The sequence below is a fragment of the Neovison vison genome, chromosome 2 (genome assembly GCF_020171115.1).
Source record: "Neovison vison isolate M4711 chromosome 2, ASM_NN_V1, whole genome shotgun sequence".
In the NCBI taxonomy this organism is placed as follows: Eukaryota; Metazoa; Chordata; class Mammalia; order Carnivora; family Mustelidae; genus Neogale; species Neogale vison.
The window spans coordinates 88,853,412-88,880,514 of record NC_058092.1 but is presented as its reverse complement, the minus strand read 5'-3'; the positions used below and the strand labels follow the sequence as shown (position 1 = coordinate 88,880,514).

Sequence of the window (27,103 nt, the reverse complement as noted above, 5' to 3'; positions counted from 1 at the left end):
AAAAAAAATAAGAACATTAGTTTATTGGAAAGAAAATAATTTATTATATATGAGGAAGAGGATTAAAATACATGTAATATATCTCCAATAAACTGATTTAAATGCATATAGATTTAATTTTTAAATATACTTTAAAAGCTGTTACGCACAGTTCCATAATCCAGGTGTCACTTTCTTTTCCTTCAAGTTGGAAAGCAGTTGGAAGACATGGAATCAAAAGGAACCTAAAACACCATAAGAGTTCATTAAAAATAATTATGATTATAAAGCAGTTTATTGGTAAGTTTTAAAATAACTAAAAGCTAACATGTTTATATTTAGAAAATTAGTGAATCATGTCAGTACTAAAAATTTTTAATTGTCTAAATAAACAGCTTATACAGACACTGATTAACATTAAAAAAAACATTTTAACTGTCTCTACAAAAACCAGTAATTTAAATATCTATAAATTTTTATACTCTTGAGTGATTAAAATTAACAGAATTTTTATTGTGTTCCTAGTACTAGCAATAGCAGGATTTGCAAGAAATGCAGAGGCTCCAATTCTTGATTTTCCTACATAGAGAAGGTTGGATGGCTAGGTTGTAGTAAGCATCTAACCATTTTAATCTAACAAACTAGTATCCAAACTGATCAGCCCTTGGAACTACTAAAGACACCTTTTCAAATTAGATTCTTGGTCCCATTCTGAGAAATTCTGATTTATTAGTTTCAGGAGAGAGTACAGGAATCTCTGAATGTAAAAATCCTTCCTCAATAGTTCTCAACCTGGGTCACACTGTACGCCAGAACAATTAAATCAAAATGGGGAGAAACTCAGGTACATTTTAGCCTTTTCTTCCCTTCATCAGATTTTTTTAAGTTTCCCAGGTGATTCCAAAACGGCCAAGATTAAGAACCACTGTTTTGGGTAATTATGGTCCTCAGCCATTCTGGAAACCACTCTTACTACATATACCTACCAGATTTTTTTTTTTTTTTTTCCACTTAATGTGCTACCCTGAGTCAGTATTATATCTTCTTCCCTCTGTTCCTCTTTTCTCATTCCTTTTGTTTTGTTTAGAAAAAGAGGGGAAAAAAATACTTCTACTTGCTCTCTGTTTCAAAGGAAATATCAATAATAAAACCTCAGAAGTGAAGTGTGTTACTATTACTTGGAATTTACAAAGAAATTCAGTTATTTTAATTTCCAATATATATACTTTTTTAAAGAAAAAATCCTTTCCCCAAACCAACTGTAACAATACATTATATAGAACACCTAAACCAGATATATCATAAAACAGAAAGCATATGTTACTAAAACAGGTTTAGGAAATACATAAATATAAGAAACAAGACTAAATTCTGTGTTGAAGCAGATGCATACATTCTCCAAGTAAATAAGTTGACCTGATTCACTAACTTTCTCTGGAAAAATTGCATAACCTCAAGAACAGCATAGAAAATTCAGCAACAGATCTAAAAAACATGTAAGCGATTTGTCCAGTCAACATTGCTAATTTTAGAAATATCTCATTGGATAAATTATAAAAAATTATTGCTTAATCTGAATCAATGAGTAGGGGAGGGACAAAACATTTCTAGGAAAAACAGAAAACACTGCCCCAAAAAGGATACAACAAGAAAGGATACACTTTGTATGACAGTAATACAGCAGTATTTACGCAGGAATGCTTCTAAAGAAGAACAGCAGAAGGCAGTTTAATTTTTTTTCTCAGTTTTCACACACTAGATTTATAAATAAATGATTTTTTTTTTAAACACACACTGAAAACTGTTAATTTTTTAACCGTTCCACTAAGGTATTTGTAAGAATTCTTACTATACCAGTATAGATATCTCACAAAATTCAAATATTTAAGGCATTTTGCAAAAGAAATAAACATTAAGCAAAATTCTTCCTTAGTTATGTCATTTTTTTAGCTTAACACCACTAAAGTTGACTGAGTTACTTCATGTTCTTCCAAATATAAAGGTAAAAAGATTAAAATAAAACAAAAATGTTTCCACTCAAGTGCCTTAAATCAAACAATATAACACAAACTCTTAAGTTTAAAATGGTTAATTCTATCTTTTTTAACCATTAAATTACTTAAGAATGCATTAAAATTACTTGTTTGAAAAGCAAAAGATTTCATTCCACAAAAAAATGTAAATATTTCTATGACATATGTAATTAGTAATGCGAATTCAGAGGTCCTGTTAAGAGTGACCAACATGTCTTGGCTTGGTGAACACTTTCCCAGCATCAGCACAGGAAAACTGGCATGACTGACTACACAAGGTTCCTACTCCAGACCTACTGAATCAGATACTCTGGATGAGGGTGAAAAGAAGCCTAGCTAACAGTTTTATCAGCCCTTCAGGTCACTGTAATATATGTTAAAGTTTAAGAACCACTGCTTTCCTGTAGGTTGAACAAGTTCTAAGACAAAGACATATTCCCCTCATAAATCCATTCTCCAAACTTAATTTTATATACAGGTGGACTTTAGTCTGTAGTTAAAATTTTGAAATTTATTGGGAATTAGCTGCATAGTGACACAAAGAGAGTGATAGAGACTTGGATGGATAGATGGATCAAATGATTAATTATCCTTTAAAAACCTTAGGAGATACCTGAATTATAAAAAAGCAGGCTTTTATATTTCCTTTATCTCAAGAAAGTCTTGTTCTTTCATTATGTTATATCCACACTTACCTTCATTAATTTTTAACACTTCCTTTTTCCTTCTTTAGAATCTTGTTTTGGTCTAGCAGATCGAGCAAACTGCTAATATTTAAAAATTAAGGTTCTTTCACGAACAGGACAGTTATTTTCTCTAAATAATTATTAAGAACTACCTAATGTAAAATAGGAGTAGTTTTTAAAATCTGTCTCTTATACTTGTCTTCCTACTCTCAGCCATTTGTCAAAAAAATTTTTCTTGAGTGCCTCCTACCTACTGCCCATGATTTGCTAAAGTAAAAAAATGTACCTTTACTTCATATTTTTTTACAGCTGGACCCTGACTCCATCTATCCCACTGATTTCTATTTTGCAAACTATATTAACTACTAAAAGCCGAATGTTTAACCAATGATATATTTTGGTCATTAAAATTTTCAAATAGATATATGAATTATACTATAATAAAACATAAAACAAAACTACAATGAATCATATCTTTTTTAATGATTCCAAGTGTATTTGTAGATATTGTAGTTTCAGGCTTAGCCTAAAAATGTGCTTCTGAGTATATAAATGAAATGTTAAGACATGGCTAAATTTTAATACCTTCATGCCACTGAGGTTCCTTTATTTACACCAATGTGACCCAGTTAAGTATGTTTATAACTAATCTCAAGCCAGAATACCAACTGTTCAGTTTTCTAAAGGGTAACTTAAAAATTGGTTTCAAGAAGGACCTGGGTGGCTAAGTTAAGTGTCTGTCTTAGGCTCAGGTCATGATCCCAGAGTCCTGGAATCAAGCCCCGCATTGGGCTACCTGCTCAGCAGAGAGCCTGCTTCTTCCTCTCCCTCTGCTGCCACCCTAGTTCTGTTTGTGCTTTCTCTCTATCATAATAAATAAGTAACATCTTAAAAAAAAAATTAATTTCACATACCCTTCTACTAAAAAACACAGTGTCTTTGGAACGAATTATTTAAAGGATACAACCACCATAGGTTTTCCAAAAAGAACATATCCATTAGCTTCCTTTAAAGCTTTTGCTGCTGCTTTTTCATTTGGAAGTCCAATGAAAGCTTGTCCTTTCATGCGACCTTCTTTCATCAAACGAATATCAAACCTAGAAGTGAAGAAAAAAAAGAGATTTTGATTTGAAGACTATCAAACAATTCTAATCACAGGAAAATGTGTTGAACATTTAAAATGTTTGCTATTTCAGAGTAAAAATGACAATACTGTCTGATTAGAACATTATTCAGACTTTCTAGAGTTGTTTTGTATACTGTTCTAAAATTGATTCTAAGTAAGTCTGATAATGACCTTATACCTATCCTTCAAAACTATGTTAAGTGTATTTATATAATTTAAAAATTATAATACTAAAAACTATAAAAGCAAACTTAAATTTTTACTTCATATTTCAATGTTTAAAATATTTCATAGAGCCAACTCAATATTATCCACCCAAGAGACAAAAAGCAACTACATAATGAGAATAGGAAGGCTGAGAGGAACCAAAGTAAAGTAACACAGAACTTCAGCGTAGGAAATGACCTTATTTATCATCTAGTCAAAATCATCATTGTACAGAAGTCTACAGAGAGTGACTTCTTCAGTCATAAAGATAGCTAAAATTAGAGCAAAAACACAAACTAGATTTTTTTATTCCAAATGTAATGTTCTATTATTCCATAACATATTCATTTTTCAATACTTTTGGGAAAATGATATTCAAAAATCAGAAAAACCAGATCATAATTACAACTAAAGTACTTCCTACAATCAAAATAGTCTATACAGAGCATTAAAAAATGCAGCAATTTTTTAAATTCACGCTAGTCCCAAGAAAAACAATTTATTTATGATTTTGATGTACATACAGCTTTCTCCACATATAGAATTATTTTCCCCCTCAAATTCTAATTGCAGCAATACTAAAAATAGAAGAAATGGATGTATACAAATACCTATGTAAATGAAACATTTCATACATTTTTTTTTCTGTTTCTTATAATCATGATTCAAAGGTAGCAACAAGAAAAAGGACCAGTACTTTGCAAGAGTAGCAAAAGAAACTTTTAGTATACTGCTAAGAAAAGAGATCTGCTGCTACTGAGTATAAACAGGCCAGATAAGACTTAAAAATACTAAAATAAAACTTAGTTCCAGTTAGTCCTTCATTTTACCTCCAACTCAAAGTCTATCTCTTTACCTTTTCTACTTTTCCCTACTTCTAACTTATATGGCCGAGGGTCTTTTATACTTTGCAGCCAACTAATTATGGCAATTTAAAGAATGAAATTCTAACTCTAAACATTAGCTTTTATATCATTTACAAATCATATCCCTCTCTTTTCCTCTCACAAAATTGGGAGCCTTGGTTAATGAAGACTAATTAAAAGAAGGGAAGTTACTTCCAAGGTTAAGAATCTGAAAAATTTTGCCAGACTACTATATATATTCCTGAATAGGTCATTAATGCAGTAGTTTTCAAAGTATAGTCTTTGGACCAGCAGCTTTGACATCATCCATGAGCTTTTTAGAAATACAAATTATAGGCCCTACGTCAACCTAGATGGATCCAGGAAATGGTTTTACTAAGCTCTTCGGGTGATTCTTATGTAGGTTAAAGTTTGAGACCCACTGCTGCTGAACTGGGCATTAAGGCTGGAATTTATGCTCTTTGTATAAATAAAGTTTTACTGGAACTCAGACATAAGTATTAGTCTATTATTTATGCCTGCCTTTATGTTACAAAAATAGAACTGAGGAGCTCCGACAGACACTGTATGGCTTATAATAAAATAAAAATATAAAATGTTTACTATCTGTCTATTTATGAAGAATTCTGCTGACTAATGCTTTAGATATCTAAAAGTTATGCAACAGATAAGAGCAATTTTTTCCTGTAATTGTTATCTGTAAAGGGAAATTGCTGGGATTAAATAAAGGGCTAATTTATAACAGATAAAAACAAAACATAATTTGAGAGTATGACTCACATTATCCGTTGTGTTTCTGATGAAAAGTCAACATATCTCCCAAAAATAAATTTAAGGTCCTAGAATTTTAATAAGAAAAAGACAAATAAGAAGGTTCAGGGGGAAAAAAGAAGTAAAATAATACAGTCAATTGACAAATTTCAATTTACCTTTTCTTGAACATGTTTAGCTAAATTCTTTACATAAATTCTACAGTTTGGTTCACCCGGTTCGTAACTTCTGAAAACGGAGAGTGTTTCCATTTCTTATTTAAAAGCAAAAAAAAAGGAGGACACACATTAGGATATTTTCATTAATTTTCTCAAAGAAAAACTGTAAGAACATTCAAATACAAGTGTTAAATAGAACAAGCATTATGAAAATTTCAAAACCATAACCATTAATAGCAAAGTTATTAATAAATATACTCATTAAAAATCTGTATTGATAATAAGAAAATGAACTTTAAAATTTCAGGTCACCTAGAATAACTAAAATTTGTTCAATAAAATATCTACTATTGAAACTCCTTTACAATAAAATAACTTTATTAAAAAAATAAAGCAAATAAATGTTATCATTTGTGTCACTGTCTTGCTTAAAGTTAATTTCCCAAACCACCAGGTACCAACACAGTCAAATGTAAGAAACCTAATTTCATACAAACTGTGACTTCTGAATCCCCATACCACTACTTGTAATATCAATAATCAGTTCCTGACAACAGATGTTCTATGTAAAAATGCTAGTTGGAAGTTCATTTCCCATTATCATGGGAAATACTATAAAATGTTAAGAGACAATCTAAAACCCCTAATTTCCTAAAATGTACTAAAACAGAAAAAATTCTTTTAGAAGTAAAGAAACTATCATGTTGGGATATAAAACCCTTAAACACAGATCTTCAATTACCAAATAATTGAAACTGTTTTTTTTTTTAAACAACTGTTTTGCATGTTTCTCAAACATAGAACTGTAATGATACATCCACCGTATCTGGAATACAAAATTCCAGACCATAGGCCACTTGATTTTTTAAAATATTACATATAAAAAGTTTTAGGAATGAAAACAAAAATATTTTTTGCAATCACAGATAGACTGAAAACACTTTATCGAGACACATTTTCCTCCCTAAAAAATATGGGTATTAAAACCAAAAGCAGGGTGCCTGGGTGGCTCAGTCATTAAGCATCTGCCTTCGGCTCAGGTCATGATCCTAGGGTCTTGGGATCAAGCCTCACATCTGCTCTGCAGGGAGGTTGCTTCTTCCCCTACCATTCCCCCTGCTTTTGTTTCCTCTCTCGCTATCTCTCTCTCTATCAAATAAATAAACAAAATCTTCACCAAAAAAAAAAAAAAAAGCAGTGATTAAAAACATTATTTGTAAAGAGGTTTTGAAATGTATGCCTTAATTAGGTAAAGAACATGAAGAGATTTGTTGTTTCTGATGCATCAGAGAAATGGAATGAGCATTGGTCTATTTCATGAAATTACCTTCTCTAGAAATTCTGCCTTTTTCCAACTCCCTCCTAGAAATACATTCTGATGGCATTTCATCACAGTCCTCTTTAATCTCTTCTGTGATGTTCAAATTAGGTTTAGGGAAGATTTTTCCAAATCCTACATTGGATGCATCACCTTCAGCAGCAGGTAAATCTAAAAGTTAACATTAACATCAGCCATTAAAAATTCCCTCCCGTCAAAACAGGTTTTGTTTTCCATTTTTAGTCTTTAAAATATCTTTTGGTACTAAAATTCTTCAGTGTTTTTCTCAATGCTTTAGAACCGAGTAGACAAACTTTTTCTGTAAAGATTTAAATAGCAAGTATTTTAAGCTTTGCAGGCCATATGGTTTCTGTCATGGCTATTAAAACTCTGCCACCATATTATGAAAAAAGCCAGACAATAGCTAAACAGCCAAATGGTTGCTTTGTGGTGCTACTCATAGGCCCTGCAAGGTGAAAAGAAAATGAATTCATTTTGAATGTATTTAGTCTGAGGTACCAGAGGGACATCTCAAAAAGATAAAATGTATTGGGCAAGATAGGCAGAATGTGCACACATATGTGTGTGTGTGTGAGGGGGTCAATGATAAGTATTATGTTTAACCTGTCCACTTTGAACTATTAATAATTATATGAAAGAAATTTGTAGCAAAGGCATTCATTCTGTAATGGAATGTGGTCACTCAACATGATTTATACAATGGATTTGAAGACTTCATAGTGCTACACCAGAATATAATTAAACAGCCTTCAATCTTCAGTCTTATCAAAGATGATTAAAAGATTAAGATCAGCACAAATCCTGAAATCGTAAAACAAATGGAAATTTGAGGATACCAAAAAACTTTGATCAATCCTTTTCCCACCTTCCCACCAAAAAGAAACCAATTTTACTCCTGGATCCTGTAAGAAATAAAGAAAAACAAGTATTCACACTTTAAAAATTACTCAACTAGGAAAATTCAAAAACACTGCAAATTTTTAATTTTAGCAATATAATGGATTTCATTTATAAAATATGAATTTTAGCTTCAGCAAAAATTAAACTGTCACAGTAAGGGTAAGGTTAAATATTCACTAGAAAAATTCTAGTCATTCTACCAAAAAACAAAAAACTAAAAAGCTATGCAAATGATGCAAAGAACATGCTAAACTTAAGATTATAAAGTCTCTTCATCATGTTGAAAAACATATACAAATAGATCTCCTGTGGTCTGGAAGTATCAATAAGAGAAAAACTCAAGTCCACTTCTATTGTTACTTCAACATTACTACCAGACAGGGATGTCATGGTAGGGCCTTCACCATCTCATAGGGGTCTACACCCTTAAGCAAATTAAGTTTAAAAAAGTAAAATTAGTGTGTAGGTGACTAACATGAAATAAGGAACAAAAATATACAAAAAGAAAAATATAAATACTGAAACAAACAAAAAAGGAGCTATCCATGCCCTACCTATATTCATTTATTCAACAAACAATAATAGCTAATATTTAGACATATGCACCATGCCCAGCATTTTACTCTGATCATCTTGTTTGTTTCTCACAGCCAGTGTTTATCAGCTGCTCTTCTGTGATAGGCACTGTGCTCTGGAGCAGGGGTTCTGCACATGCTACCCCTCTGGTAGAGATTATGACCCAATGGCTAACCCAAACCCACCCCTAATGGTGGCAGGCCAAGACAAGAATACAGATGGAGGCCTCATACCATACGTTCGTTGAAATATTGTAAAGTTACAAATCAAGTTTAACTGTAAAATATGTTCTATTCTCCTTAATAATAATAGGGAAGCTATCTGAAAAGGCAATACCTTCTCATTAACCTTGAAATTCTATTCTCCTTAATAATAATATGAAAGCTATCTGAAAAGGCAATACCTTCTCATTAACCTTGAAAAAGAGGGATTAAAATCAGTTTTTCTGGGTGCCTGGGTGGCTTGGTGGGTTGAGCCCCTGCCTTCAGCTCAGGTCATGATCTCAGGGTCCTGGGATCGAGCCCCGCATCGGGCTCTCTGCTCGGCGGGGAGCCTGCTTCCCTTCTCTCTCTGCCTGCCTCTCTGCCTACTTGTGACCTCTCTCTCTCTCTCTGTCAAATAAATAAATAAAATCTTAAAAAACAAAAAAAAAAAAACAAAAAAAAATAAAATCAGTTTTTCCACTCACTACATTTCCAACACTTACTGGAACTCTAACTGCATAGTCACACAAATGCTCAAAGATATATATGCAAAAATATATGTGCCAGTAGTTTCTCAGATAGTAAAAAAACAGATAATCTTAACTTCTACCAACAAAGCATAATTACAGATTGATTTAACTGTACTATGTAGTATTATGCAATCATAAAAAAAGGTACATATTTTTATGTTGAAACATTAAGCTACTCCTTCTGGACTTTAAACTCCTAAAAATCAGAGACCACATTTAACTTGTTCTTTAGTGCCTAGCATAGAGCCTGCTATACTGTATGCTTTCAATAAGTCAATATTAAGTCAATGGCAAACACCACATAAAACATTATGCCCACTTAAAACAAGAGGAGAAAACGTGTTTACACATGTATAGAATAAGGTCCAGAAGAATAGTTATATTCTAAATTATTAACAATGGTGGTGAGACAGAGGACAGTGGGGTTTGAGGTGGTAAAACTTTTTAAATTTTTTACTTTATATGCTTTTTGTTACCTTTTCTGTAAGTTTGTATTATTTATGAAATTACCAAAGGAATTTCACTATAGTATCAAATTAATGCCTAAAATTAACAGAACAAATATCTGCAATTTTAATAAATTGTCTTTAAAGCTAAAAACAGTACCTTAGTAATTAATCTCCAATGTCTTTTGGATATAAAAGAAAAAAAATTTACATAAAATCTACAATACACACAATAGTCACAATTTATTTCCTCATCTATAATACAAATGTACTAATAAAATCACAGAACATCACATCTAACATGAAAAAATAAATCACTAGCAGAACTGCTTCATTGTATTTTTAGTGTAAATATCAGCAAAAACCAGACTCAATTTTCACCCTAAAATTCATTACTAGCAAAAGGCAACAGTGATGGTTTCATCATTAAGCATTAATTTTAGTTATATGAAAAAGTTCAATATGGATAATATTCCACAATATTAAGGAAGATTAACTGCAAATTTTAAAAATTTAATTCTAACACAAAAAGCAGAATGAGAAAAATTTTTACACAGCATATTAAAGAACTAGAATATGCTTACCATAATTTTGTTCTTCACAATTTTGTTCTTTTTCTAGATCTTTCTTAAATGTAGACGGCATGTCAGTAGATATATGAAATTCAATTTTCTTACTACCTACAGGTTGTGGTTGGTCAAATACATCCGAAGGTAACAGAACAGGATGTAAACTGTTTATAAATAGTGACAGCATTACTTTCCAACTGCAAATAAAATCCTAAGTAAAACATTATTCCTATTTACCTTAAATTAACACTGACAAAGCACTCATTACACCACAGGTATTGCACAATATAACTTACATTTAATACTTCAATAAACCCTAATAAATTTTCAATACAGATACTATTAAATTACTACTTAAACAAGGAGACTGAGATTAAGGAATATCACTCACTGAATGACAGAAACAATACTTGAGGACTATTGATTCCAAACTTAAGGAAATTTACCAATATACAAAGACATTCTTCTATGTTTAATATAAGTATTTTTATGTACTATATTCTACATTACTATATAATATAGCTATGCTATCCAACAGAATTGCCACTAGTCACATTTGTCCTAATAAGCACATGAAAATACTGCTGTCCAAATTAAAATATATAAAATACACACTGCTATGACAACTTTGTACAAAAAAAGTGACACATCAATAATTGTTTGTATTAATTATATGCTGGAATAATATTTTGGATAATGGGTTAAATAAAATATATTATCAAAATTAATTTCATCAGCTTTTTAATCCTTTACTGTGGCTACTGGAAAACTGAATTTATGTTATTTAATTTTTCAGGGCTGCAATAGGTATTAAAAGCATGGGACTGTGGTATCAAGACATATATAGGTAAGAAAAACACATAATGTGAAATTTAAAAAAACACAGATTAAGGATTTATTCCTTCAAAATGGAAAAAAAGATTTCTAACAAACTCCTTTCTCAATTTATGAAGTTAATTACAAGTTCAAGAGAAACTTACACTGTAGAATAGCTAAATGAAACTGCAATTAACATTGATTTTATGTGATTAATATATTAAAATATATAGAGTTCCATGGCAGACAGGTAGGTAAAATGTCATAATTGTTTATAAATGACATGAGTTAAGCATGTAGACAAAGTACACAGAAAACTCTTATTTCATAAAACAAAATTACCTGTGCGGAGCAGATGGAGGTGTTTTCAACATATCCTTTATTTTTCGTTTTTTTCTCACATGGTGCTGCTTTACTGTTTTTGGCCTTTTGGGCTGAAGATTTGCTAGTTCCATTAGTTTAGTCATTCTACATTATGAAAAGGGGAAGTAAAAACAAGAAATTCTTCATGTAGAAGCACATAATATGAACTATAAATATAAATTATACATGTTATATTATAAATTATGATTTATATAGCAGAATTATAGTTTCTAAGCCATCAATTAAAATAATTTACAATAAGCTCAAGTTCTGAGTTTCCTAGGCCAACTTTCATCTTTTTTTTTTTTTTAAAGATTTTATTTATTTATTTGTCAGAGAGTGTGAGCACAGGCAGACAGAGAGGCAGAGGCAGGCAGAGGCAGAGGGAGAAGCAGGCTCCCTGCTGAGCAAGGAGCCCCACGTGGGACTTGATCCCAGGACGCTGGGATCATGACCTGACCATGATCAAGGCAGCCGCTTAACCAACTGAGCCACCCAGGAGTCCCCAACTTTCATCTTTAAAGGAACTGGAATTTATTTAAATTTCAATTTATCTTTTTAAGATTTATTTGATACAGAGAGAGAGAGAGAGAGAGAGTGTGTGTGTGTGTGTGTGTGTGTGCACATACACAAGCAGAGGGAGGGGCAACGGGAGAGGGAGAGAGAGAATCTTAAGCATGCTCCCTGCTGATTGTGGAGCCCGACTCAGGACTATCTCACAACCTGAGACCATGCACGACAGGAGCATAAATCAAGAGTCAGATGCTACTGAGCCACCCAGGTGCCCCTCAATTTATCTTTTAAAGATATGTTTTATTATGAAAATTATTAGTTGTCTAAATAAAAAGGTTGTATTTGATGCCAGAAAGTTGAACAGGATACCATAATACAACCTATGTAACTTTACTCCCTTTCTTGACTGATATTTAAAAGACCTTACAAATACAGTGTAATTATTTTGATTCTTATTCTAATTAGAGTCTAAACTGAAGTTATTTTAAAGCATTTTCATAACTGTTGCACATGAATCCTTATAGAAACAGGATAACTTAGAACAAAGTTTCAATACTATACTTTGAAGCAGCTTTTTATAAGTAACTATCAAGGTGTGATAATTGATACACTGTACCCAGCTTATCTTCATTAAGAGTGTAAAATTTCAAATAGGTCCTGTCTAGGCATTTTTGTTATCTTCCTAGAATCAAACACAGTGTTCCTACAGAGCACAAGCTCAAAACCACTAGTCACAACTCTATTTCTACAGATACATTTGTGAAATTCAAAGGCAAAATAAAAAGGGGGAATGTGGTTAAAATAAGCTTTAAACTAAGTTACGAAAAAGACCACATGCTATACATTTGTAAAGCTTCTTAACAACCAATGTTTGCCAAAAATTTTATGAATAAATCCAGTTATACAAACATGTTTCTATTCATAAATTGCTCACCCAGAATATACTAAGCCTCTCAACATTGCCAGGCATAAATTAGATAACCAATAAATATTTGCTGAATAAACAGTATGGTTTTGTTTTGTTTTACGTTTCCATAAGATAGTAGAAAAGCATGAAACCAGAGATTGTTTCTTGGAAAAACTTTACTCTCATTACTCAAGATGAATTATTTGCTGAGCTCTTCACTATATCCCTAAATGGAAACCTACATAAACAAAACAACAAAAAAAGGTTTTGGCCAGTCTGCATAAAGCACTCCTGAAACTGCTATCACTATTTTTATAAAGAAAGTAAAATTTACAGAAGTTATGTAATGAACCCAAGGCAACACTTTATACTGTTCTTTATTTATCAACAAGTTAAAGTTACAGTCTATCAAGAACTGCCAGACTTCCTAAATGTCTCTATTCAAGACACTCTATTCACCTCATTTTTGTAATTTTGGCTCCATCTACATTTTTATTTTAACTCTTTCTCTAGAAAGAATGCATACTGAGCAACTACTTAAGTTAACATTAACTCAATAATAGTCATATTATTGCTGATTATTTGTAAATATTGCTTGGATTCTCTGCTTGGGTTTTTTTTTTTTTTTTTTAAAGATTTTATTTATTTATTTGACAGACAGAGATCACAAGTAGGCAGAGAGGCAGGCAGAGAGAGAGGAGGAAGCAGGCTCCCCGCTGAGCAGAGAGCCGGATGTGGGGCTCAATTCCAGGACCCTGGGATCATGACCCGAGCCGAAGGCAGAGGCTTTAACCCACTGAGCCACCCAGGCGCCCCCCTCTGCTTGGGTTTTGATTCATGTCAACCACTCCTGTGTCTGACTTCTCTACATAGTTACCTAAGATTCTTAACATTTGGGGTGCCCGGCTGGCTCAACTGGTGGAGATGTGACTCCTGACCTTGGGGTTGTGAATTTGAGACCCACACTGGATATAACAATTACTTAAAAATTAGAAAAAAACCTTAAAAAAAAAAAAAGATTCTTATCATATGCCGATAGTGGACTTCCAGGTTGGGGGTTGTCAAATTATAGCCCTAGGAGCAAAGTCAGCCAGCTGCCTCTTTCTGTGAACAGAAAGTTTTGCTGAACACAGTCATATTCACTCATTTAGGCATTGTCTGTGACTGCTTTCCTACTACAACAGAACTCTAGCCCTATACAGAAAATATTTACATATTCCTGTTCTAGGCTATGCTGTGGATAATAGACCTAAACATTATTAACAACTTACTACTTCTCACCAGAATCTTTAAATAAAATACAAGTAAGGTGTCAAGAACAACCAACAACAACAAAAAAATTCCTCTGCATTAGTTACTATGAACTATTTTATATAAAATCCCACAGAAATGCTCTGGAAATTTATTCTGAGGTGAATAAAATTCAGGGGAATAGCTGAAAAAATATGAATACAATCTATTCTTATTCTTGTTATTTGAGATACTTAAGTTTTATAAAGTTTTCACAAAGAATTAGTGAATAATGAATCAATGCCCCTACCAGAAAGTCAGGATAGGATTCCTATAAGCCTATGCTCTAATATTTCACCAACTGATCAACACAAACCTTGTTTCCTGTGTGTTTTTGTTTAAGGACATCTTATTTTATAAACTGCTGATTCACTAACATTGAATTCACAAAGACTGTAACTCAAGCTTGAACAAGACTTATCTAATATGTTTTCTCCATTAGGCACATCACAGCTTTCTTGATTTTGGAAACATCAGACGGTACCTCAATGCTACGCTTGGGGACCACTTTAAACAGCAAAATCACCAGGGTACCTGGGTGGCTCAGTAGGTTAAGCCTCTGTCTTTGGCTCAGGTTATGATCTCAGGGTTCTGGGATGGATGGATCAAGCCCTGCATCAGGCTCTCTGCTCAGCAGGGAACCTGCTTCCCCCTCCCCCTCTGCCTACTTGTGATCTCTGTCAAATAAATAAATAAATCTAAACAAACAAACAAACAAACCAGCAAATTCACCAACAAAAAGCATAAAAAATGTGAAAGGCTTGGTATCAAATAGACCACAAAAAGGATACTTGCTTACGGTATTGGAGCTGACATAAGAAGACTGCATGTCACTCTGTTCTACCTCATCTAGGAATGTGCACATCAAGCAACTCAAATTTTTCACTGTTCTGTGCATGCCCACATTAGCAAAAGACCATAAAAACACTAAGTATTGATTGGAGTGTTACAAACAAATTTTAGTATGTGGACAATTCTCAAATACACAATCCACAAATAGGATCAAATGCACTTTATAATACCATAATAATCAATCTAAAAAATTACTTATGATCCAAGAATTTTTCCTTAGGTCTGGATATACATTCTCAGATCTTAATCTATACCTATTACAATATGCTTGAGGGATGGCGGGGGGGTTGGGAGAAATTTTAATGACCCCAAATTATGGAAGAATTATAAGTTCTTATAATTCTTCTAAGGTAAAATTTAAGAAGAGCAAAAGAATCTCTCTTATATTCTGTTCCTGAAATCGAAACAAATATTATTTGATATAGCAAACCTCTGTCGGTCTTCATCATCACTACTCTCATATTCTGATTCTATACTTGATAATTCCTCATCCTCATCTGGCAAAGGAGGTTCCTCTGGTGGCTGAGGAGATGCAGGTGGAAGAGGTGCATGTAATGGCATATAATCTTCATACTAATTAAGAGAAAAACAGTCATCGTATGGTAATCTATGATATTTATAGAACAGAAAAACCATCTCCATTCAGATACTCTATTCTCATCTCTCTCCCTCATGACACATTCAACCCACACTGAGAGAACACCTGCTATAGAAGATTGCTATTTGATTACAAAACTTGTTTCCTCTTCCTTGGCACCTAGCTGGAGTAAATTTCCAAACCTCCTTTATAGCTGGATTTAACCATGTAAATGAGTTTTAACCAACAGAATGCTAGCATAAAAAAAAAAAAAATCCATCCATAATCCTCTCTTCCTTCTTGATCTGCAGGATGTATGGTAATGCTTTTATTATTCTGGGATATGCAGAGTGAAAACAAGTTAGGTCTTCTGAATGACTAAATAGAATGGAAAGTCATCTGCCCTACTTTTGGAATGGAGTTGACATGAACAAGAAATAACTTGTGCTGGGTTAAGTGACTAAGATTCGAGTTTTATAGCAGCCTAAACTTAACAGATATTCCTGTAATGTACCAGATACTGGTGTTGGGATTGCAAAAAAAAATAGTGACGCTAGTAGTATATACATCAGAAAAAGCAGTCAATATGCAATACATAACAGAAAAGCAAATTCTGTTTAAATGTTAGGACTAAAAATAATTTCTCATTGCTATTATCTAGACAATTACCAGGTACTATAACAAAATAGTAACTAGAATAGTTTAGTACAGACATAGACTACTATCTAAAGTACAGACATATTTTCATAGTAAATTCTGAATAGAAGTTATTAGCAACCTTTCTTCTCTTCTGCAAATGATGCTCTCTATATGCAATAAAACCAGAACAACGGAAATTTTACATAATTAAGTTGTCAGATGCAATTATTTTATAAAATGGAAGAGCATTGTGGGTCAAAGGACTGAACACTGGTAGAAATGAGAGCCTCTATTACCAAAAGCATCTTTTTCATATTCTAGCATTCTCCACTTAACTACTATTAGTATGTTAACTTTATACTTGTCCCTTATTCTCAATGCACATTAGAGGTTAGTGACTCAGTATTTGTGAAGGTTGGCCTGAACAATCCCATTTCAGGAAGAGAAGTTGTGAATCTTCAAAAAAAAAAAATCGTTTTTTTTTCAAAGACTTGTCTATTGAGACATCTTGGGTAAGTGTCTGCTTTCGACTTAGGGTATGATCCCAGGGTCCTGGGATCAAGTCTTGCATTAGGCTCCTTGCTCAGTAGGAAGCCTGCTCTGTCCCTCTGCCTACCGCTCCCCATACTTGTGCTCTCCCTATCTAGCTCTCTCTCTCTTACAAATAAACAAAATCTAAAAAAAAAAAATAATAATAAGATTTATTTATTTATGGGCGGAGGGCAGAGGGAGAGGGAGTCTTAAAACAAGACTCCACACTGAACACAGAGTCCAATGAAGGACTTGATCCCATGACGCTGAGATCATGATAGCAACTCAACCCACTGCACCACCCAGGTGCCCCATGAAATCTTTACAATTTTAAGATATTTCTTACCATGGGAGGGCGTGCAGTAATTGGTCCAAAAGGTGTGGGTAAATTCATTTTATTCATAAGATGAAGCACCTGAAAGCAACAAAACATTGAAAATCGCATAGTAAAATGAAAATTAAACTCACATATTTTATGTACTTTAAAACTCTGCTATAACTATACTCCTGATTTGGTGCAAAAGCTGGCTACTTCTTGCTTTATCCCAGAATGGGGCTGTTACTAGTCACTGATGTATCTCAGAAGATTACCCTTCCTAAAATGCTTGTCAATTATATAAATACTTATTCTCATTAAATATACCATGTTCTTGCAATGTAAATGCTACCAAAATGTTATGTCCTTCTTCCAACTACTATGGAATTAAATAAGCATATTAAAGAAAATAATTATCATCTATAGTTTGTACTTAAAAGTATTTTAGTACTGTCAATACTTTCAAGCATTTGCTAAGGGGTTCACTATGTTTTTTCTTTTAAGAAAGAATCTCCATATTAAAGGTGTATGATCAAGTAACAAAAATTACCATACACTTCCCAAATTATCTTATGTTTGTTAACAAGTTTAAGCCACAGTTTATAAAAACCTTTACTCGAATGTAGTAATATTTCATTACTTTTTGCAATGGACTTAACTTCCAACCAGATACACATACTAAACCCTAACCAGGGTTTAGGTATAAGGAGGCAGGGTCTTTGAGAAGTAATTAGGTCACAAGGGTAGACACCCATGAATATGAGATTAGTGTTCCTTATAAAAGAGACCCCAAAGAGCTCTCTCCTTTTTTCAGCTAGGTGAAGATACAAAGAGAAAACAGCCATTTGCAACCCTGGAGAGGGCCCTTACCAGAACTCAACCTTACTGTCACCCTAATCTCACAGTTTCAATCTCCAGCACTGTGAGAAATAATTTTCTGTTGCTTATAAACCACCTAGTCTATGGTACTTAGACCATATGCCAGCCCAAACTGAGAAGATACCTTTAAATAATTATAATACCATTACCTGTTAGAATTAGTCTGATTAGTGCTATTATGAAAAGTAAAGAAATTAGCATGAAAAATAACTTATCAAGTTATTCAAGCATTTACTTTGGGAAAGTAAGTTTCATTCTACTTACCTGTACATAGAACTTAGGCACACTTGCCAAAGCATTTACTATGTTTGCTAGGATTGTGCTTGAAGGTGGTGGGTACATATACTTGAGGCATGAATTCAGAGGGAAAGTCAGCCTAAAAAAATATTTAAAATGCTTATCATGTTTTAGTAAGTTTCATATCAATAACATTTTTACATAATCTGATGAAGTACATAATTGTTCAAATAATTCAGCACTTTTAGATTTACCTTGTTCCTTATAATCCCAAGTAAGTACATTTAAGAAAAAAATAGCTTTGAAGTCCCTGAGTAGCTCTGTTGGTTGAGTGTCTGCCTTTGGCTCAGGTCATGATCTCAGGGTCCTGGGATCAAGCCCCTACCCCCACTAATGGGCCATTGGGCTCCCTGTTTAGCAGGGATTCTGCTTCTCCCTCTCCCTGTCCCCCACATTCCCCCATGCTTGTGAGCACACACACTCTCAAATATGTAAAATCTTTTAAAAAGAAAAAAAAATTGCTTTCTGATTGAACTAAAGAAAAATAAGGTATTTCTTACCAGAGCTTGTTTTATAGCTCTTAACATTTAAATGGACCCAAATTCAGTGACAGACTCTAATACTTCACCATCTTTAACCAACGTATTGATTGACATAATAACATATCCTTTAAAGTATCTTATTGCAATACACACACACACACACACTCTTAGAACAACAAATCAAAAAGCAACAAACACAAACAAAAAATACTAACCCATGGTTTGGTGCAATTCCATTTTCTATGGTTAAACAACCAAGTTCTTTCTTTTCTTTATCATCTTCCACAGGGTCATCACATCTATAAAATACAGAATACAAGTTGATCCTATCTTTAGAAATAAGAGTAAAAAATTGAAGGTTTGTTAAAACTCAGACGGCTAGGCCTTATATTCCCCTTTCCATCTCCAAATTTCAATTTCAACAGGACTAGGGTAAAGCCCAAGAATCTGTATTCCAATCAAGATCCTACATGATGCCACTGGCCCAGGGACACTGTGAGAATCACCAGTATAAGGCAAATTTGTAAAGTTTTTGTAACTACAAAGAGTTACTGCTGGGAACCAAATACCAGTATTTGATTTCAAAGGGCATGCCTATCCATGACACCCTGCTTTCTGTAATACAACAAGGATTTTATACTAGTTATATTCCTCCACTTAAAGCTGAATACTTTTCACCCCACCCTCTTCCCACTTCACACTGATTACTTAATATTAAATCAATACTCAGACTCCTAATGCATAATTAGGAACAAAAAGAAATATACTGTACTAATTTCAATTGAGACATGTATCATTTATTATGTTAAATTATTTACCTGCTAGTCTGAAAACAACAATACAATTGATTAAAAAACACTTTAAAAAGTTAGGAAAACCTAACTACATACCTTTTCTTTTTTTCAGTGTCTGAAGGGGGACATGGAGAATGAACTCGATCTTGCTCCTTTGCAAACTCAACAACTAAAGTATGACCTAAAAGTTTCAGCTGATGTAGTCTTGTCAATGCCTTTAGTTGGAAAAATAAGAGTAAAATATTTTATAACTGCATCAAAAGTTATTTGTTAGGGAACATTTCCAAATAGTTTTACATGATCTTTGTGAATGCTGTTAATATTTCCCTGGCTATTTTTTACCCATTTCCAATCTCAGGGTGCTTAGCCTTTGTCATTTACTAAGGGACTGCTTCCTACCACTTAGTAAAAGCAACATCTGGTTAAATCAAAATCTCCCTATAACTAGGCAGCTGAAAATGGTTAGAAAAACAGACATAATTAGTCTGGACTCACTTTAAACTCATGACCACAACCACAAATTTGGAGATGAAACCTAAATGATGCCACATTTACCACATTTTAGTTAATTTCTTTCTACTAATCTCTAAACTATTATTTTGTATTTTTTCCTTGTTCCTCAGCCTCACAACATTCCTTTCCCATTCTTCCAGCCTAGGACTTTGCTTCCTACTTTGGGAAAACTGAAACAATCAGATGAGAACTTCAGATTCCCACCCTAATGCCTATCTACGAGCTAATGAATCCACATCATCAACCTTCTGTTATAAAGTATTAATTATCCACATTTTCATTTAAATCCAGTTACTTGTCTTGTATACTAAATCCCACCCTCTCATCCACCCATCATCTCTCTTCTACTCTGTTTGGGGAATGTTCTTAACTACATTACTAATTTTCTGCTCTGTACTGATTCATCCATATTAGCACACAAATATGCTTCTACTTCTCCCACCCTACTCTGTTCTTATTCATCTATTGACCCCATTTTGCTCCCTTCCCTCTTTAATTACAGTTGCAGTAAAACTCCTTAAGGATTATTTATCTAAACCAGGGCGCCTAGGTGGCTAAGTCTGTCAAGCAGCTGTCTTTGGCTCAGGTCATGTTTCCAGGGTCCTGGGCTCAAGCCACACATTGGTCTCCCTGCTAGATGCGTAGCCTGCTTCTCCCTCTCCACTGTTTGCCCTCTCTCACGCACATTTTCTCTTGATCTCAAATTTAAAAAATCTTAAAAAAAATTTTTTTTTCTAAGCTCTCTACCTAAATTTAATCCCTCTCCTCCCATCCAGTCTCCAACTCACAGACAACAAATTCTGCACTGCCAAGCCAATGGTTTATTTGCAGTCTTCATTTTTATTGCATTTAACACAGTTGATCACTTCCTCCTTGATGCATGTTCTTCATTTGATGTTAAAACATCATACTTTCCTGCAGTTTTCTTCCTAGCTCACTGGTTTCTACTCCTTAATCTCTTGGCTTTTGCCTTTTCAAACTCTAAATGTTGGCATACTCCAAGGTTCTATTATTGGTCCTCTTTCTAGCTACTATCTTAGTGATCTAATCACCACCCTAAATTTAAATCCCAATGCTGTGCTAATTCCCCACTTCTTAACCTCAGCCCAAACCTGCTCCAAAGTTCAAGAAACCATATCCAAACTACCAGACAGCTCTCCTAAATATCTAACAAACATTTCAAAATTGACATTTCAGAAATTGGACCACTGATATTCTATCCTCATCCCCCCAAATGTTTTTTATGTGGAGGCTTTCACATTCAGTTGATGGTAACCCCATTCTTCCACTTACTCATACCAAAAATATTGGAAACATACGTAAGACTTCTTTCCCATATTGCATACCCAAGCCATCAAGAAATTGTTTGCTTCTACCTTCAAAATATATCCAGAATTAACCACTTCTTACTAACGTGGTCCAAACACCTATCATCTCTGACCTAAATTACCACCATAACCTTTGTAGAGATTTCCCTGTTTCTACTCTTCCTGCCTCCCATCTCTTCTCAACACATCCTTTTAAAGATATAAATTAGATTATGTTACTGCTTTGCTCAAAATATTCTAGTACCTTCCCATTTTACTCAAATGTAAAATGTAAAATCCAGGATCTTTAGAGTACCTTCATGATATGGCATCTATTACTTCTCTGACCTCAAATTCTAATTACATCCTCCTCATTCTGTCTGCTTCAGTCATTCTAGCTTACTTGAACATAACAGGCATTCTCCAATACTAGTGTCCTTATTCCAGTCATTAATCAGACTAGAATGTACTTTATCCACATATTCCCTTAGCTAATTTCACCTTTTTCAAATTATTAAATATGACACTAATCACCTTAACTGCAACTTAACCATCCCCATCTCGCACTCTTGATTGTACTGCTCTTTTTCCTTTTTATTCCATAGCATTTATCATTTTCTAAAATATTAAACAAGTAAGTTTATTATTTATAATCTGCCTCCCCTTTTGAGAATATGAGCCCCAATGAGGACATAAATTTTTATTTCCTTTTTTGTAAATATTTTATTCACCGATTTATCCCAAGACCTAAAGCAGCATCTACCACATTGTAAGCATTTAAAATTTTTTAATAAATAGACCTATAAGCCTTATTTAGGACTAGAGTTTTATTTTACCATCTTTATGCATCCTTATTTGATTGTTTCATTTTAAAATGTTTCAATAACATTATTATTATTATTTCAATAACAAGTCCCTAAATCAATTCTAGACTTCTTCACTACCAGTGAACCTTTGATTGTCTGAAATACAGGGCATCTGAGCTCAACTGCTTCAACTTTCTTGTTGGCAAAATGGGTACCAAACTTATTCTCTTCAAGGATATACAGTTTTTCACTTTTAATGTTAACTAATTTACCCATCTTGCCCAGCTACTTACTTTATTCTTAAAGATTTCTCTACCCTTGTTTTTTAAAAATCTATCAGTCATGTGCACCGTAACCTAAAAGCCATACTAATGCTATTATCTTCTCATTACTTCTCTACTACAAACATTTCCCAAAGACAATGACTGGCACCACATCCTCTTCTCTAAGTTAATGTCGACCATAAAACAATGTGGGTTTCATTACCATATTTTATTTAAAATATCTTACGCCATATTTACAAGAATTTCTTCTGAAAAAAAAAAAAAATCCTATAATGTTAAAAAATACATATAACATGAAAGTCTTCTATAATCCCACCTTGACAGAAAGACATTTATTAACAATTTGGTGTACAGCTTTGCCAGTTTTTTCCTATCCATAAACAGAGGTACTATTGGATTTCCAAAAATCCATTACATCTCATACATAATGTCTGCCAACTTTATTCATGTACTCTATCAAGGCTACATTCCTTACTAATATATATTGGTTTGACCATGATTCTTTGAGAGTAGTACAGGCTACCGATATACTATAATATAAGCTGTCCCTTCCCTTTATTGATGAGAATTTGGGTGATTTCTAATGTTTCACAATAAAAAACCCTTTACTGATCAGGCTATTCATTCCTCATTTTGTGTCATCACAGTACCTCATCTTCTTAAAACTCTCTTCTCTTTGCAACCATTAAAATTTCTTTTCTAGTTCAACTTTCTTTTTAACTTCTCCCTCCCATTCTTCTTTCCTGGCTTGTCTTCCTTTGGGCAACCATATCCATTCACCTGATTCAAGAAACTCCATTTTTGACCCTGTCTTTAGAATCATATTTTCAACTGTATTAAAAATATTTCCAGGGTGCCTGCATGGCTCATTTGGTTAAGCATCTGACTTCAGCTCAGGTCATAATCTCAGGATACTAGGATTGAGTCTCATATAGGATCCCCATGCAGCAGGAAGTCTTCTTCTCCCTCCTGATGCTCTGCCTCTCTCTCAAATAAAAAATCTAAAAAAAAAAAAAAAAAAAATTTCCAGGGGCACCTGGGTGGCTCAGTGGGTTAAATCCCCTGCCTTTGGCTCAGGTCATGATTGCAGGGTCCTGGGATCGAGCCCCACATCAGGCTCTCTGTTCAGCAGGGAACATTGATTCCCCCCCACTCTCTGCCTGCCTCTCTGCTTACCTGTGATCTCTGTCTGTCAAATAAATAAAATCTTTAAAAAAAAAAAAATTTCCATAGAAACAGCTCAACTCTTCAAAGTTAATATGTAACATTTGAATTCATTATCTACCTTTCCCAACATCCTTTGACTCCTGCCCTTAATGTCAGGTAATGTAATAACCCAATACCTCAGTCCAAAATCTTTTGAACAAAAATTAGTTAACAGGAAATTGCTGATGACTTTATTAGTTAAAAAAAAAAAAAGTCATACCTTTATAGCTGCTTTTTCATTAGGGAAAGTAGCAAAAGCTGTATGTTTCTGAAAAAGAATTAAGGTACAAATTACTTCTGATGCAATATCTGGTTTTCCTAAGTCTGACTTTAACAGCTGACAGTTATTTCACAAATAAATAAAGTCATGGAAAATGATGGAAAATCAAGACCATTATAACTTTATTAATTTCAGTACTGTGGTTCTAAATCTTTTTTGTATCAGAGTTCCTTCAGATGATAGCTATATAGCCTTTTATATAAAGGTGTACACACACACACACACACACACACACGATGCTTTCTTTATATACACTTTCAAATAGTTCAAGAGACCAGAAGTTTAAAACCCCTACTCTACCAAAGGACAACCCTTAAACAAAATATCTTAAATTTATAATACAGATTTTCCCTATATATAGCCAAATACAAAGTTTAAAAATGTTTACCACAGAAAACCATTCCTCAAGTGCATGGTGCCTTTGTCTTTTACCCCTGCAAGAAGAGTTCAGTGGGGGAAGTCTATTTTAAAATATAAACTGTAAACAGTTTAAAGACCATCAGGAAAAAAAAAAAAAGGTAACTCAAAGGTAAATGAATCATTACAACGGGTAATGTTATCATTCTTTTTTTTTTTAACGTTATCATTCTTAACAGCGCTTATTAAAACATTTACAAGTTGCTTGAGTATATCACACATTCTAGTTTTGTCTAATCTGATCCAAGATGACATAAGAGTACTTAAACTGAACACAGACTATTTGTATTTTCTGGTGTACCTGACATATTGATCAAAATTGGTCAGTCTTCTCAATATGTCTCAACTCTGTTTGCATATTAGAATCACGTGAGGAGACTAAAACCACTGACATTTGGCGGAATCACAGACCCAGACCATCTTGCAGAAACTTCACATCACCATCACTATTTTAACGGAGAGAAATCGATCTAAAACATCTTCAGGTATAAAAGCAAATGAAGTAACTGTAAATTACTGTGCAGAAACTTTTTTTTTCCTGTGTAGAAACCTTTAAGAGTCTTAAAATATTATTCCAACGGATTCCGTCAGAAAAATTTCAGAATTTTTTCCTAAAAATTCCCGTAGAAATTCTGTAACTGCTTTACTGAACTTACTTCTGTACTTTCTCCTCTGTTTTAATGAATGTCTTAACAGTGGCTTATAAATGATCCAATATTTTTAAAAAGTCCTTTGTACCTCATATCTGAGTACTCTGCGTCTAAAAGAAATGCTCTCAAATTCAGAGGAGTTTTGAGATTCTCAAGATGGGTGAGAAAAGGGGACAGAAGGTATTTTCCATTCTTCTCCCTTGACTTTTTCACTGCTTTTTTCTACAGCGCAGTGACTAACAGGCTCAAGGCATTTAAAACTTCACTTGGTACGCAAGGTATTTTGACGTAAAAGAGAGAAGACAGGGAAGACCCCACTACACGAGCTCATTTTCCCACTCTATTCTACTTCCTTCTGTCAAACCCTCCCCCTGACCCCCTCAGTCACTAGCCCAGGGCCTTCCCCGGCGGCTTGGGACCGGCGCGCCCTTACCAGTCGTCCCTTATCTGACAGGACCCGCACCGACTGCGCCCCGAAATACTTCAGCAAGTCCTCTTTCTCTTCGGCGGTCAGTTCGGCTGGCAGGTGCCTCACTAAAAGGGTTCGGTCGCCCCGCGGTGGGGAGAGTGAGGCAGAGCTCTGGCATCCCCTTGACATCGGCGGCAGGGACTGCTCGGGGGCCGCCATTTCCAGAAACCGCAACACGGAAGGCGAAAAACGAGCACGCAGCGAACAAGCGCTAATCCACAGAAGCTGAAGATAAGAGTCTGTTTCCGCCTCGCGCTAAGGATTCTGGAAACAAGGAAGTACCGCGATAGATGGCCCCTTTCTCGCGAGAATTGCACCCCCGCCCTCCCCCCCCCCCCCCCCCCCCCCGCGGCTGACTGGTCTCCGGAGGCCGATTCCTCAAAGTGGAGGATTAGGTTCTACACCGGTGGGAGAGCAAAGTGGTTTTGAATTCCAGGCAGCTGCTGAAGGTACTAAAGACAAAAATTTGCCATGGAGAAGCGCGAGGATTTAAAAATTTGATAAGGGGACTCAGCCGCGTGAAGGAAAAGGACGGAAGCCCAAGGACAGGAAAGAATGGCGACTGCGCTTGTGCGAGCTGGAAGCGAGTCTGGGCGTGGCGCCCGCCTGGTCAGAGCTGAGCTCCCGGGGTTTCTATTATGGCCAATTGCGAAAGCGCATTTGACTGGCTGCCTGGGAAGGACGGCTTGGTGTGGGATTCAGCGGTGTGTGTTTGCAATTTTGGGATGGTAGAACCTAAACATAGCAAGTTCTTTCTTCAACTCAGTAAGGTGCGCGTAGGCAGCACTCGGTTTACGGAACAAAAAGCGAAGAAGTAACGGTTTTTTTCTTGAATCACCGTGCATATAGCAGTCTAATAGGCTCTGGCCAGTGTACATTGCAGGGAACTGGCGGTCTCCAGGGAGATGTACCCTAATGAATATAGTTAAATAGATAACCAATAGATAGATATTCACATATTTAATTCTAATAACAACCTTAAGGGGTAAGTACTCCTTCCCATTTTACCTTTGAGGACTTTGATGTAGAAAGTTTAAGTCACATAGCTAATAAATGGCAAAAGTGAGATTCGACCCTGCAAGTGTGACAAGGGATTACACTTGAATCCACTATCCTGTCTAGTTTCTGAATGGAGTGAGGCAGAGATCAGCCCAAGAAGAGAATCAGAAATTTCTCCCTCACTCCATACAGTGAGGGCCTTGAGGATTCTAGAGAAAGGTATTCTCTGCAGTCCGCGGCGTTCTCCACAGGGCCTGCTACAAGCTAGAAACCTAAGGAACTTCTGCCTACACTTTTTATTTGCTACTTAATTAGGTGTTTAAAATATAACAGTAAACAAACAGTAAATCAAACTTCTGTTTTCATAGAGCATTGTTTGAGAAGCAGAGAAGGTACAGACTTTAATAAAAACTGGAAAAAAACACGGGGAAAAAAACCCAAAATGTCAGGTATGTAGAGCCAGAACTTGATGACCCCATATGTTTGTTTGAAGTCTTGATTATGTGAAGAGTAATTGGAAATTGACA

The 27,103-nt window shown here is 34.5% G+C and overlaps 2 protein-coding genes across 4 annotated transcripts in view; both read right to left on the bottom strand.

Annotated features, from left to right (window-relative positions):
- The window catches only part of LOC122900257 (pancreatic alpha-amylase), a 42,652-nt gene extending 40,970 nt beyond the window's left edge, over positions 1-1,682 (bottom strand). Inside the window, exons 1-3 of one of the 2 annotated variants that reach the window (XM_044238787.1) lie at positions 1,624-1,682; positions 966-1,050; positions 150-224 (exon numbers count right to left, since the gene is read on the bottom strand). In XM_044238787.1, coding sequence (XP_044094722.1) covers positions 150-224; positions 966-1,048 — 158 coding nt within the window. In that variant the 5' untranslated portion in view covers positions 1,049-1,050; positions 1,624-1,682. Of the gene's footprint in view, positions 1-149; positions 225-965; positions 1,059-1,623 lie in introns of those variants that run through there. The other variant, XM_044238786.1, reaches the window with a different exon arrangement.
- Positions 21-25,846, bottom strand: RNPC3 (RNA binding region (RNP1, RRM) containing 3). Of its 2 annotated transcripts, none has more exons than XM_044238789.1 (15): positions 25,542-25,846; positions 23,982-24,029; positions 19,742-19,860; positions 19,067-19,150; positions 18,337-18,448; positions 17,224-17,292; positions 15,561-15,703; positions 11,548-11,673; positions 10,405-10,553; positions 7,154-7,315; positions 5,827-5,921; positions 5,678-5,736; positions 3,663-3,795; positions 2,708-2,779; positions 21-224 (listed from the first exon to the last, which is right to left on the bottom strand). In XM_044238789.1, exons 1-14 carry the CDS (start codon positions 25,734-25,736, stop codon positions 2,720-2,722), a joined length of 1,554 nt encoding a protein of 517 aa, XP_044094724.1. In that variant the 5' UTR covers positions 25,737-25,846; the 3' UTR covers positions 21-224; positions 2,708-2,719. The 2 variants fall into 2 exon arrangements, with proteins under 2 accessions (XP_044094724.1, XP_044094725.1); XM_044238790.1 differs by lacking the exon at positions 21-224 and adding an exon at positions 1,596-1,682.
- Positions 25,847-27,103: the final 1,257 nt, after the last annotated feature.

Excerpts from the sequence above, each read along its gene's own strand:
- RNPC3 (XM_044238789.1), bottom strand. The coding sequence starts at position 25,736 with ATGGCGGCCCCCGAGCAGTCCCTGCCGCCGATGTCAAGGGGATGCCAG. Across the intron at positions 10,554-11,547 it reads CCTCCATCTGCTCCGCACAG|TTTACATCCTGTTCTGTTAC; the intron begins GTAATTTTGTTT and ends ATTTATAAACAG. Across the intron at positions 2,780-3,662 it reads TTGGAAAACCTATGGTGGTT|CAGTTTGCTCGATCTGCTAG; the intron begins GTATCCTTTAAA and ends TTTAAATATTAG.